Source organism: Alosa pseudoharengus, unplaced genomic scaffold (assembly GCF_046254945.1).
Source record: "Alosa pseudoharengus isolate Yale_2024_CS ecotype anadromous, Long Island Sound unplaced genomic scaffold, YU_APseudo_1.1 YU_APseudo_1.1_scf_14, whole genome shotgun sequence".
Taxonomy (NCBI): domain Eukaryota; kingdom Metazoa; phylum Chordata; class Actinopteri; order Clupeiformes; family Clupeidae; genus Alosa; species Alosa pseudoharengus.
The window spans coordinates 7,456,216-7,470,894 of record NW_027468609.1 but is presented as its reverse complement, the minus strand read 5'-3'; the positions used below and the strand labels follow the sequence as shown (position 1 = coordinate 7,470,894).

Here is a 14,679-nt window from a genome sequence, read left to right as displayed (position 1 = left end):
TGCGTGTGTGTGTTTATGTGTGTGTTTGTGTGTGTGCGTGTCTGTGTGTGTGTGGATGTGTGTTTGTGTGTGTGTGTGCATGCGTGTGTATCTGTGTATGTGTGTGTGTATGTGTGCGTGCGTACGTGTGTGTGTGTGCATGTCTGTGCATGTGGATGTGGATGTGTGCATGCGTGTGTGTTTGTGTGTTTGTGACCAAACAATATTTTCCTGTAAAAGTCTAGTGGGGCTACATGCCCACCAAATTTCATGTGCCCATATGTCGTTGACTAAAAATGTAGGTAGTAGATGACGGGGGAAAAACTTTGACAATCCCTATATGACCGCTAGTGGTGGTCATAATTATAAGTCCAGTAGAACATGAACTCCCCAAATACTTCACAATTTCATGTTAAGAAGCATTAAAAATACATTGTTTCATCATTTGTGCACACAGGTTTACACAGAGTGATGAATACCCCTACATCTTTACTTTTAAGAGACCCTGCCTCTTTGGGATGCTCTTTTTCATACCCAGTCATGTTGCCAGTTACCCTAATTAGTTTGTTTTCTTTATCATTACACAACTTTTCCAGCATTTTGTTACCCCCGTTCCAACTTTTTTTTGAAACATGTTGCTGGTATCAAATTAAAAATGACAACAAGTAACCTGGGCTATTCGAAGTGTCAGTTTCCACTGCATCTTTGTTGGTGGGTTGTTACAAAATCCGCGGAATCATTCCATGCAAGCAAACTGCATTCAGGGAGTCATTGTTGAGGTCAGACATGTTAATCATCCATACATCCTGCACTCGCTTAACTTTTTACCTGCGTATTCAGTTCTGCTAAAGGGCCGCTTAGCCTATCCTTTCTTCTAGCCTACAGTGCTGTGTGAGTAAGAGGGGGAGTAGCTACAGTGTGCTTATTTTACCGATATATTTTACATATATTTACATTTCTTTTTCAAACCTCAAACTTGGCACTACACTTAGTCCTCATAGCAAGACACCTGCCAAGTTTGAAATCAATTGGACCAACGGTTCGACAGATATGCGGCACACAAACACACACAGGCAGACGTTTTTGGCATTTATAGATAAATATTGTGTTATTTACACTATGTGTTTCTATCTTCAGACTAAGAATATAGGCCTAAAGATTAAATAGGCTGCAAATAACAAAGGGGGTGGGGGGCATGAAAGAGTAGTGAAGTCTGAAGACTGAAATCTAAAACAAATCGACAATCTAATTGTTGCGCGTGGTGCTTGATTGCCTTGTGATTAGATGGTTGAGTTGTGTAATGCGAATTTAAATCGTTTCTTATTAGATACCATCAGCAGAGAATGTCTAATAAGTAGACGGGCTCTGCCATCAGTGAATAAGATCATTGGATATAACCAGTGGTTAAATTGGCTTTTGTAAGGAGGGGGAGCCCTTATTTACGGTGAATGGTCATCATTCAAAATCGCGCCGTAAAATGACAATTTGTTTTTACACCAAATGGGCTCTTTTTCCAGTATTAATGTAAGGTAGGACTACTATTGTTGGGGGGGGGGGGGGGGGTGATTTCCTGTAATCTGGTGCATTTTGGGGATGGCCAATACTAAATTCAATCAGATTCATAGCCTATCCTGATTTGTTGATATTGAGGCAATGATTCCGTGCAAAGGCTTGGGCTTAAGGGCCCCCTGACCCCTTGGGCCCCTGGGCCCGGTAGGCCCGTGCAGTAATCCATCCCTGGCCTACTTTATTGTTATTTTTACCTTTAATGTTGTGCCTCTCTTTAGGTTTTTTCTACTAAATGCATATTTCTATGGCCTACTTCAAAATGACTGATTCTGCACAGTTCTAGGTTTACATCTTCAATCTCTACCGCCCCTCAAAACATCTTCCATGGTCCGTTTCATCGTTATAGATCAGGGGTGCTCCCCCGTAAGAATTTTTTTTATATTTTAACGTTTAAATGCATCAATCTGGTGCACTTTCAAAAGAAATTCAGAGGTTAGACTTAATAATTACATAATATTATATAAAATTATTATAAAATATATGGATGGAAATATTTGTGCTGTAGCCTAAAGTATTTTGCGGTTCAGAGTTTTAACCATGCACACACAGAATAGTTATGATACTGCAATAAATTCACAACCACAAAGCATATTTTCAAAAATAGGTCAAAAATAGTGTCCATTTCAGCACTCCATGAAATTATGCAGTAGCCTGTAGCAAAACAACCTGTGTTGTTCAGCTAGTTAATCTAAGGCTTAAGCTAGTCATATTGATTATGACCGCCGCGCAGCGAAGCGGCGGCCATATAGGTTTAGTCAGATTTTTTATTTTTTTTATTTTTTTTTATTTTCTTTTTCGCATGCCCAAATTTCTGTCAATGATTCCCGGGACACTGAAAGACTGGGGTACACAAAACTTGGTGGGCATGTAACCCCACATGGATAGCATGGAACCATCGTTTTTCGTTTTGATCTGTAGCCCCCCCGCTGGACTGGACCCCCCGAAAGGAGGGTAGGGCAGACACAGTTTTCTGTGAATATATCGAAAACCGTAGGGTTTAGGAGGACCATTTTTTTGTATGTTGATCTCAAGGGGCCATGTCAACCCATTCCATAACCACTCATTTCATGTATAGCGCCACCTAGTTAAACAATAAATTAATTTATGTTACTATACACCAACTGGCCTGTAGGTGGCCGGAGACAGTTTTCTGTGAATATCTCGATAACCGTAGGGCAGGGGTCGGCAAATAGTGGCCCGCGGGCCAATTTTGGCCCGCCATCTATTCTATCTGGCCGGCGAGATGACGTTAATTTGCTGTTTAAATAAATAATTTTAACCCCATGTTTTTAAAAAGAAAAAAAGGCCTACAGCAATCCCATCAATTTCAGAACATTTATTGAGGTATAGATGATAGTCCTACTAAAGTGACAAAACAACAGGTGGAACATCCTTGCAGTTATCCATGGCGCACAGGTCGGAACGGTATTGGCACGCGAGCGCGTAATCTTGTGCAAAAAACAAAACAAAAGTGTCCTGTCTCCCTCTTCCAGTGGGCAAGGTCAAAAATAGCTTATGTTTAGTTAAATTAATAGGCTTGGCATTAATAAATGCAGGCAGGCTCAACACATACCTCTGCTTCCATTCTTCTTTGTAGGTCCTGCATTCTGAATCAATTTTTCTTTTCAAGGCTTTTGACAACGACATTTTGCATCGATAACTAGCATATAGCAATGTTCAGCTAATCATTTACACGTCATCCAAAAGAATAATATTTGTACACATTAGTTACGGCAAGTTGCTAGGCAAGTCGCCTGTTTCATGAGAGACGACAGGAGATGCAGCAGGCGGCATAAAACAGCGCACATAAGCAAATAAACGTTTTTAATGGAATTAAATTAAATGCATTTTAAAAGTTAGATTAATAATTTAAATAGTAGGCCTATAACACCCCCCCCCCCCCCATTACAAAAGCTATGGCCCGCGATGCCATTGTCTGAAAAAAAATTGGCCCGGGTCCAAACGTAATTGCCGACCCCTGCCGTAGGGCCTAGGAGGTCCACCTTTTTTATGTATGTTGGTCTTAAGGGGGCATGTCAACCCATCCCATTACCACTTATTTTATGTATAGCGCCACCTAGTTAAAAATTAAAAAGCAAAAAATTAGGTGTTTTCATCACAATATCTCTGGCTGACAAGGTCAAAACTGCACGAAATTAAAAGTGTAGGATCATTATGACACCCTCCGAATGCATGCCAAGTTTTGTGTACTTTCGTTCATGGGGGGCCTTACAATAAAATAATTTATGTGTACATTTAGTGACGTACACCAACAAGGATTCCCGGGACACTGAAAGACCGGGGTACACAAAACTTGGTGGGCATGTACCCCCACATGGATAGCATGGAACCGTAATTTTTCGTTTTGATCTGTAGCCCCCCCGCTGGACTGGACCCCCCGAAAGATGGGTAGGGCAGACACAGTTCTCTGTGAATATCTTGAGAACTGTAGGGCCTAGGATGACCATTTTTTTCCGTATGTTTGCCCATTTCATGTGCACACATGTGCACAAACAGATACACACACACACACACACACATACATTCACAGTAATCATACGTATGACACATACTCACACAGTAGACATATGTACGCTTGCATGCACAGGCACATACGCAGGCACACACACAAGCACGCACACACACACACACACACACACACACACGCATAACATAAACATGTACATGCACACAATTCAAGAATTTCTCAGAATTATGAACAGGCAAGATGGAGGTGGGGTTGTATAAAATTAATTTTACATGTGAAATCTATGAACTAATCATGTTTTGGTACTTGTTGTCTAGCAGATATCAGTGAGAATTGAGTGTGGATAATGCAATTTAGTGAGACAGTTAGAATCATATAGGCCTTTCAGCGTGATTTATTTTTGTGGAAAAAATGTGCTGGACTGGGCGGCGGTCATATTTTGTACCGCTCTGCGGTACATCTAGTTATTGAGTTATATTGGTCATTGTAATGGGCATCTATACATGCTATATCTTCCTTTTTTTCAGGACAGTCTGGGCTACCCATATCTGGGAAAGTAGATGTGATAATATTTGTCTTAAATGCAATATGTCTTATGTCAGCCTTTATATCAAGAAAAAAATATTTGCGTCTCATGATTTTTTCCCTCATGTTTTTGCATTCATGGCATTAGGAAGCATTATATTATATTATATTAGGCTATATTATAGCATCTGGGAATATAACACACATGATGGTTGGATACTCTGGCTAAGCAATTTACAGAAACGTTTCTACTGACATACTGTATGCTAAATAGTTTAGATGAGAATACATTATAATTTGGGCCCAAAGTTGGAGACAATGTAGAAATGTATTGCAATTTAAAAAAACGGATTACTCGGGAACCGCTTGTTGTAGCCTACAGATGTATGCGTTATATCCTCGTATTCGGCAAGGTCTGCTGCTTATTGTGATATACGGTTCGCCTTGTGTTGAGTGAATAGTTTGTGCAGAGATGTGTGCAGAATGCAAATATGACTAGGTCTACATTTCATAACAAGTTCAATGTTAAGTTTCTCGCGAACCATTGATCACAGCCACTTGGCGTTAATATCATTGGACAGCTTAGATTCCGCTCGTTCACGTGATATCTGTGTGACGAGTACACCGCGAGAAATTAAACCTGAACTTGAGATTTTACTGGGCCACGGAAGTTCAATATTAGGCTAGTCTTGCTAATTATTCAGTCTCATTTGCCATGTATTTGCCAGGAGATGAAAAATAATTCTAGTGGAATAATAATATTTGGTGCTGAAGGAGACGGAGCTGAGCTCCAGCAGAGTGTGTTGTGGACCTGAGGAGGCGGAGCTGCGCTCCGGCCCAATTTAACCTCTGGCCCTTATTAGACATTCTCTGCCTCTGGATATAACCAGATATAACCTTTGAACCATTTCCAAAATATGAACTTTAACACTTGACGTCATAGCCATGCGCGCCACATGAATACAGACCTGATACAGACAGTAAATACTCGCATTAGGAAATCAGTAGAAGAGCATGCTCTAAGGAGCAGTGTCCGTTTGAGAGACTTCTCCAGTAGTTACAGGTGTTTTTTTTAGATAGCACCTTTTATTGGGATAGTCATAATCAAAATGAGAGTATACTTAGCGTTCACGCTATGGCTATTTTTAAACGTGTCGCTAACAGTTGCGGTCGAGCCCATCAGTACTGGCATAGCCGTGGGTATGGCAGCAGCGATCACTGGCTTTCTTGCCAGTTATCCAAATTTGTTTTACTATTTCCATGAATGCTGTCGACCAGAGTGGATCTCCTTCAATAAAACACGTGAGTCCTTTGGTTCCTGGTACATACATTGATTGTTTTGCTAATTGTACTGAAGAATACATTGTGCTGTCTGCGACGCGACAGAGGTTCCTGAAATTGAAGGCAGAGGAAATCCGGTCTTCTGCAACATTAAAGACTACTTCTTTGAATGTTGAATCAGTATTACATGCTGAATGTTGAAACAGTGTTACATGCATTAGTATTACATGTATATACATGGGCTTGGACGCTAGAGACCATTTGTGCTTTACTTTTACCCACCCGTTTTGGTGCAATTAATCAGAACTGATTATAGGATTAGATAGAATGCACAGTGCTGTTGCCAAATATAAAACTAATACCAGGTGTTCACATGCCCTTCAGTGTCACGGGGCTCAACATCATTACTCCTTAGGCTACTACACACTAAGCACATCTTCAACCACATATTTATGCTTATGCATATATTAGGCTATGTGGCTGTAGTGAAGGCCTACTGATGCCTTTTCTCTCTTGGATAGAGCACAGACCACTGATAATCAATGTCCATTTGGCTGTGTTGAACCAAACCAGTTGTATTCAGTCTGGGCAGAGACTTTCTAATGAGGAGACACAGCACTAAAAAAATCCTCCATAGAAATGCATGGGGCTACACATATCACACCCCTTCCTCGGCAAAACGTTGACATGTGAATACATTGAGCCAGTCATGTGAGGTGATGTGAATACATTGAGCCAATCATATGGTGTGTTGTGAAGACATCGTGCCAATCATGTGCTGTGATCTCGCCGCTGGAGCAAGATTGGTGTCGTGAAGCCTTGCGCACGCGCATTTCTGCCGAAATGGATGCCCGACGAGTGCCCAAAAAGCGTTGCCATATGACTGCCGAGTGGAGGGACTTGCCTAAAAGGACTTTGGTCTGGGTCATCTCCTCCACTACAGGTCTGCACCATGAACTTTTTGGCCATCATCTCACCATTCATTGCAGGTAGTCCCATGCAGTCAATAATGTAGTTTCAGTGTGGGAGTCACTCTTTTTTACGTAACACTCCACAACAGTGTCGTCATGTTGTTGTCACTGGTATGCCTATTTTTCGTCTGATGAGGTGTTTGGTAGTATGTCAGGTTTCTGCTCCATGAAACCACTGGAGTTCAGGATCCTTATCTTTTTGTCCTTCTGGGTATCTTTGTGGCATTCCACAGACTGCTCTGGCTTTGCCTGTCCTCACTGATCCTCACCAGTTCAGTGCCACCTGTTCAATGAATCAATAATGCGTCTTAGAATTCTGTCACATCTCTCTCAGTGTCATTGGCATGACAATGGTACTTATCATTTACCTTGGTCTTCTACCTGTTGACTTTGAGGCCTATCTTATTTCCTGCATGTAGCAAGAGCCAGATGTGAAATGAAATCCAGGTCCTGAAGGAGGTTGAAAAGGGTCAACCCTGGATGCCAGTGTTTTCCTTCATTTCCTTCAAGAGAAATGGTGATAGTCTTGTTGAACATCTGCTTGCTCTTGGCACTGTTCCATCCCCCCTGCCATAAATGGGCACTTGTGGCAGCATGCAATTTAAAACCCCTTTATCCCAAATATGCAGCTGGCCTCCATGTTTTGTTGGTGTCATTTTGAATGCTCTACAATCTGGGCCATTTATTTTTGTGGATTCTTGATGCAGAAATGCAGTAGCACTCCCCAGATTGACTTTGTGCAGCCTATCAAACCAAGACATGTACACCCTTAAACTCGAGTCTACAGTAAAGTTCTATGAAGATTTCTGGTGCTAATAAATCTTTAGTTACTATTTATTTTTACTTAAAGGTGCAGTCAGCGATCGTACGCATTCAAGGCCATACATTTTTTTGTCACATTCAGCAATCATCTCCTCATGACCACCAGCTGCACATTATGTGAGCACACAGTAAGAAAACCCTGTCTCTGTAGGCAGCCCAGGTTCCAAAAACTGAAAAACAAACAGTAGTTTGTTAGGGGCAGCCCGTCCCCCAAACAAAAATGAAACCTTGCGTGGACATTTTCTGGGAATAATGAAGGTAGGGGTGAGCTACCTCTCTGGCGTGTTTTGTTTGGTCCTTGGTTAAAATATAATGTATGTTGCTTTGGACAAAAGCGTCTGCTAATACATTTAAATATAAATATCAACACAAAAAACATGACTTCCTGCACAATCGCTGACTGTTCCTTTAAGTTGCCTATTTCTGATATCACCCCATCATTCTCCTCAGATTCTGAAACGCCGTAGAGCCTAAATTCCATCTCTGACCACAATGTTTCGAGTCAAAAACATGATTCCTACATTTCAAGGCAGTCTCCTCACTTCTCTCCACTGGTTTTTTCAATGCGGGTAATCTGCTCATGTCTTTTTGGCCTATTTCAATATAGAGGGTTTCTGCCATTTTCTCAATCACATCACCTCTGGAGTTGATAAGATTATCCAAGGTGTGAACAGCATCATCTGATTTTATAACAGTCAGTAATGACATGCGTTGTAGTTTTTTTTGAAGTTGGGCAATGTAGGAAACTCTTCTTCATCTCTCACATGCACTTCATCCTATTGTCAGAGTTGTGTATATTGCTTATCTCCATGCTGACACTCCCCCATCATTTCATCTGTAGGCAACAGTTCTAAAAATGTTATTTCATTTCCTTTTGCATAACACATTGAAAGAAAGGTTGCACAGTTTTCTAGAGGATTATAAAGAAGGTTCTAATATGGACATCTTGTCAATTACAGATAAAGTTCTTTCTATATAAATGCCAGATTTTTCCTAAGGTAACAGAAACATAAAGTAATTCATTAGGTTTACTTAGTTGCATCATTTAAGTACAGATTTAGGCTGCTTTTGAGATAAAGAGCAGGTCTACTTTTTGTAATATCTCAGGTGGAACGTTTTGCATGCCCTGTGTCAAGAAGTGACATTTTTACTTTTGTCATAGGCTAGCCTACTATCTTACATGAAGAATTTAACACTCATATCTGAGAAACGATTAATATAGGCGTAGTCATTCTTATGGGTAAATACATAGAAGGTAAATACATGGGTAAATACATAGGGTAAATATCATTGGCTTTTGATGGTTTAAAAATCGTCACTGTCGCTTTAAATATACGTAACAAGGAAGTGACCCAAGCGGCGGAGTTGACGTTGGTCATCATGCACAATCCTGTTGTTAGCTAGTAGCAGAGATCGGGCTCTGCTAGTAGCTAACGTTAGTATATTTGCTTTGGTTAGATTTATTTTACTGTCTATGGTTAGATATAGGCATAAATGATTTCACTATTCATAAAATGGGACCCATGTGCGTGACACTTCTGCGTTATATTTTGATAACCAGTTGCATTGTAGATTCATTCGAGCCAATAACAACCACAGCCTTTTTTGGAGCCGGGGCCTGTTACCTTGGAAATAAGTTGTATAAAATTCTGTACGAAACGTGCGATGAGACCTGGATCAGATTCAACTCCTCTAGTAAGTTCATACGAAACTGTAAAAAGTGAACTCTTAACAGTTGAGTTTTGTAGAGATTGCACAGTGTATTATTGGTTCGGCGCTGAATGCCACGGTGCAATGCACGAGTCAAAGTGCAATATTTGTTTCAGTTTCGTTCATTTCTTCTGAAATAAAGTGCTGCATTCAGACTGCGTTCTCTTTCAACCAACCTGTATCGAAAGTTGAGTCATCCTGAAATTGTGAAAGAAGAAAAGCTAAATCCAACATGGGCTACTAAACGGCGTTATTGCATTACCTGTTAATCTTAAAAGTAATATTAATGGGCCATTAACTCCCCCTAAATTTGGTAATTAGTTTCATAATTAAGATCATGTTCAATATATGAATGCAGGCATTTCCTAAATTAAAATGTGACAGGGGGTTAGTTTGAATCATTAGCCTCTTTGTATGTTCTCCTAGACATTTACTGAACCAAAGTATCTGAGGTGATGTGATATTGTTTTCACACAGATCTGGAGTTGGCCTTGGACAGAAAGCTCTTTGGTCAGCATGTGGCGTCCCACGTCATCCTGAAAACGGTGACTGGATACATGAAAAACCCCAACCCCAAGAAACCCCTGGTCCTCTCTCTGCATGGCTGGACAGGCACTGGGAAGAACTTTGTGAGCCAGCTGATCGCCGAGAGCATCTACCACAATGGCATGAAGAGCGGATTTGTGCATTTGTTCACAGCCACAGCACATTTCCCCCACCCGAAGCATCTGGAAACGTACAAAGTAAGGGTGTCAAGCATGCACTGAACTAAGCCAACATCTGCAAATGCCACAACATACAGTTAAGCTAATACGTTTTTGAGCCTATGCTAAAGTTGACTAAAAAGAGGAATATAAAGTAATCTTTTGGAAATTGATCTTAATGCTTTAAGTAGAAAAATTAGGAAATATACAACCTTTAAGGACACCAGTTTTCTTTGTGAATGAATAATGTATCATACATAAATAAATGCTCATCCTTAAAATACAGGGGTCATAAATATTGCACCCCTATGTTAGATAGATAGATAGATAGATAGATAGATAGATAGATACTTTATTGATCCCCAGGGGAAATTCAAGGTCTCAGTAGCATACAGACATCACACACACACATTCACTAACAGCAGAAAAAAGTAATTAAAAGTATATAATCTAAAATATACAACTAAGCAATAAGGACAGTAGAAGATAAAGAATATACTGAAATACAAATTATACTAAATAACACTTAATCTAAATCAATTCTAAAAACAGTATCCACTCCCATAGAGGTAGGCAGATATTTAGTTTTAAAGGCCAGTTATTTCATGGATCCAGGATACTATGGATCCTGATAAAGGTCCCTTGGCGTATGGAATTAAAATAGCCCCACATCACAGATACCCTTCACCATATCTCACGATTGGCATGGGGTACTTTCCATAAGATAATCTCTCAATGCAAATCAAACCAGCTATTAGGCTAACTGAAATAAAAACCATGCCAATCTCTAGTTATGGTGAAGGGTATGTGATGTTGGGCTATTTTAATTCCAAAGGCCAAGGGAACTTTATTAGGATGCATAATACCCTGGATCCTTAAAGTAACTGGCCTTTAAAAATCAAAATATGCACATTTTTACATAAAAATTGGTGTCCTTAAAAGGTTGGACATTTCCTCATTTTTTTTTTACTTAAGGCATTAAGATCAATTTCCAAAGGATGATTTTATATTCCTCTTTTTAGTCAACATTAGCATGGTTTCAAAAATGTATGAGTCTAACTGTACTTGTGCTGGCAGTGTCTTCTGACATTCATGTTCAATTGTATTTACCAAGTTCATGGAAATGTTCTCTTGGACAGGAGCAGCTACAAATGTGGGTTAAAGGGAATGTCACAAAGTGTCCACGCTCCATGTTCATCTTTGATGAGATGGACAAAATGCAAGCTGGCCTTATCGACAGCATCAAGCCATACTTGGACTACTATGAAAATCTGGATGGGGTTTCTTATAGACAGGCCATCTTCATTTTCCTCAGGTGTGTTGAACTTCTCTTGTTCTGTTCAGTTTTGTTGTTTTGTTTTGCCTCAACATTTCACCCATGCGAGAGCTGTACTTTAAACAGTTATCTTGTTGTGCCGGTCTGATCTTACCTCAAATCCTGAGAGGGCATGATCTGTTCAAATATATATAAGTACAGCTTGGTATGCTGTGAAGAGACCGTTTCTGTTGAAGTACACTATTAGAAATATTAAGAGCTGACTGAGTTATTATTTATCCATTTTTATATTAAAATGGCATCATCATATTCATTTAGGGAAACCACTATTGAAGCTTGTCACCTAGAGCTCAGATTTCACTGCAGCTTTAATTGAATAGCTTTTGAAAAGCTAACACAGCACTTTAAAGCCAAGCTCTTGTGTTCTCTAACAACTAGCCAATTGGTGCACAATGGCATTCAGGAAATTAGGTGACAAGGACATGCAGAACAATCCTCTACCAGTCAAGGCAGTATGCATGTATAGATTTAAGATGGGACTTCAAGCATTTCCTCCATAATCTTTTACTATCTTTTGGGCAAAAGTACAGTCAATCATATTTTTCTTTTCTTTTTTATTTGGTTGGCTTGATTTTTTTTGTTTGTTTTTTGACCAACTGGTACATCAACATGGATCCTTGCTCAAGTGCTGAATGTTTGCACCGTTTGTCTATGTGTGCATACAGTAATGCAGGGGGGGAGAAGATTGCCGAGGTGGCCCTGAACTTCTGGAATGCGGGTCGAGACAGAGAAGAAATCAAGCTGAAGGATTTGGAGATGGCAGTCACTCTCGCTGTCTTTAACAACAAACAGAGTATGTTGTTACACTTATTTCATTGAATAAGTAGTGCAGAGTGAATTGAAAGTGTCCACTCTAAAGTGATGCATTCAAAATATGTGTTTGTTCAGTTAGATTGCGTCTGTCTGTTCTCTTGCAACACTATGTACCAATTTGCCACTTTTTAAGCTAGATTTGTAAGTTGGAGGATCTCTTGACTTGTCCATCTAATATATTGCCTTGTGTTCTCCTAGGTGGTTTCTGGCATGCCAGTTTGATTGACAAGAACCTGGTGGATGTCTTTGTGCCTTTCCTGCCCCTGGAGCTCAAGCACGTGGTTCAGTGTGGCCTTGCTGAGATGGCCGCAAGAGACATGGAGCCGGACCGGGACGTGGTGGAGCAGATGGCCAAAGATCTGAACTACTTCCCCAAAGAAGAGCGCGTCTTTGCCACACAGGGCTGCAAAGTGATCTCCAGCCGACTGGATTACTACATTTAACGGCTGCAGACTTGCAGGGAGGAATTTGTTTTAAGAAGTGACTTTTTGTCTAAAGGGCATGTGGGGGGGCATATTGTCCCTTCTCCCGGTCATACTGTTCCTACAGTATGTTGGATGTTGGGCGCTTAGTGATATCACTGGACACACAGGAACATTTTTAAACGTTTTAACTGCAACACTTGTGTCAGAATCAGAAAGCAGGGTGTTGGTCCAGACTGAATGTATGTGTGTATGTATGTATGTATGTATGTATGTGGAAACATGATTTAAAAAAAGAGTGATGGGTCCTTAAGATGATTGAGTGAATTGCCAAGGAAGGAATCAGGTGCACCTCAGCCATCACAGTGTCCTTCAATAGAGAATCTCTTGAAAGGTGTGCTCACTGCACTAAATGTACAAATAACTGTGATCTTTTCTATGCTTCTGTCAATGAGGACTCCTATTCCATCTTTATGGATGGGGATCAGCTTCTACAGATTTACACTAAAACTACACACCCAATTCAACTTTTGATCGTCTTTGATTAAAATGGGTTGGATGTAACAAGTTTGCCTTTTTACTTAGTTTTTTTTAATAGCTTTACATGTTCTCTTGGAAGTTAAGGTTTCTTGGCCACAGTGCTACATGCTGAGTTGTTTAGGTAACATTCATGTGACACATATTTCTGTGTAGGGCAGAAATCACACATTTTTCATGATCAATGAAAATTCATGACCCCCTACTTACTATTAAATTCAAGGGACACAGTCAGATCATGTTGGTACACACAGTGTACTGTTAAGGCCTGTGGCTAAATTTATTATATTCTGATCATGACTCATTATGAAAATCATAATCTGGCAAGGGGAGTGGATTGAATAAGTTTCTAACTGAGAAATCAATGTGCCCAGGCATTCTTTTTAGAAGCTTCCACTGTATCGTGGATTATTGTCTGAAATTTGGTATACGGGAGCAAAAATCTAATTCCTCTTTATTCCTCTGTGAAAGAAAGAAAAATATAACAAACTCTTACTGATATATTGATACCCTATGTGTGCCTTGCATAGTTGGTTTGACATCTCAGGCTTATTGCCTCTCTTCCAAATGTGTAGCAGTCTTTTGTCTGTTTGGTAAGGGTTTCCTTAGAGAATCCAATATTTTTCAACTTGGTTGCATTTTTAACTTAGATTAGATGAAATTAGATGAAAATGTGTTTGCAAGGTATTAAAGCCCGACTGATAGTTTTTAAAGAACAATACCGATTTCTATTACGATTAATGATAAATTAGCCGATATTCATTTTTAACAATAATATTGAAAAGTTCTGATCAAGGTGGGACATTCAAATAATTTCAATTGTGTTTAAATAGGTCTATCTACAGGGGGCAGCCGTGGCCCACTGGTTAGCACTCTGGACCTGTAACCGGAGGGTTGCCGGTTCGAGCCCCGACCAGCGGCTGAAGTGCTCTTGTGCAAGGCATCTAACCCCTCACTGCTCCCCGAGTGCCACTGTTGTTGCAGGCAGATCACTGCCCCGGGATTAGTGTGTGCTTCACCTCACTGTGTTCACTGTGTGCTGAGTGTGTTTCACTAATTCACGGATTGGGATAAATGCAGAGACCAAATTTCCCTCGCGGGATCAAAAGAGTATATATACTTACTTATACTATACTTATACTGGTATCCGAATGAAAGGCTTATAAACAATGAATTATGAAATAATTATTATGAATAATAGTGTCAGGTCCTTGTTCTTATCTGTGGTAGTGTTGCACGGTGTATCGATACTAAAAAGGTATCACGATGCCTTCACGCAAAAAACGATACGATTTCCGACGTTTTTAGAATCGATACTTTATTAAAATTAACAATCTGTGTGTGTTATCTGCCCTACCTCCACTGCTGCTCTCACTGCTCCTTGCACGCATCTAGGCAAGTGGGCGTGTCAAGCAGGCAGCTCTGAGTGAGTGAGTGCGCAGCCAACGTCAACATACAGTAGTTCTTTGCCGACCGTCCTCGGCCTTGTGGATAAAACAAAAGGTGAAGTGAAATCTGCAAC

At 40.2% G+C, this 14,679-nt stretch overlaps 1 protein-coding gene across 2 annotated transcripts; it reads left to right on the top strand.

The window, feature by feature from the left end:
* Positions 1–5,535: 5,535 nt before the first annotated feature.
* On the top strand, positions 5,536–13,187 carry tor1 (torsin family 1). Of its 2 annotated transcripts, none has more exons than XM_076283670.1 (5): positions 5,536–5,863; positions 9,823–10,088; positions 11,189–11,364; positions 12,051–12,178; positions 12,397–13,187. In XM_076283670.1, exons 1-5 carry the CDS (start codon positions 5,671–5,673, stop codon positions 12,639–12,641), a joined length of 1,008 nt encoding a protein of 335 aa, XP_076139785.1. In that variant the 5' UTR covers positions 5,536–5,670; the 3' UTR covers positions 12,642–13,187. The 2 variants fall into 2 exon arrangements, with proteins under 2 accessions (XP_076139785.1, XP_076139786.1); XM_076283671.1 differs by lacking the exon at positions 5,536–5,863 and adding an exon at positions 9,001–9,330.
* The last annotated feature ends 1,492 nt before the right edge of the window (positions 13,188–14,679 follow it).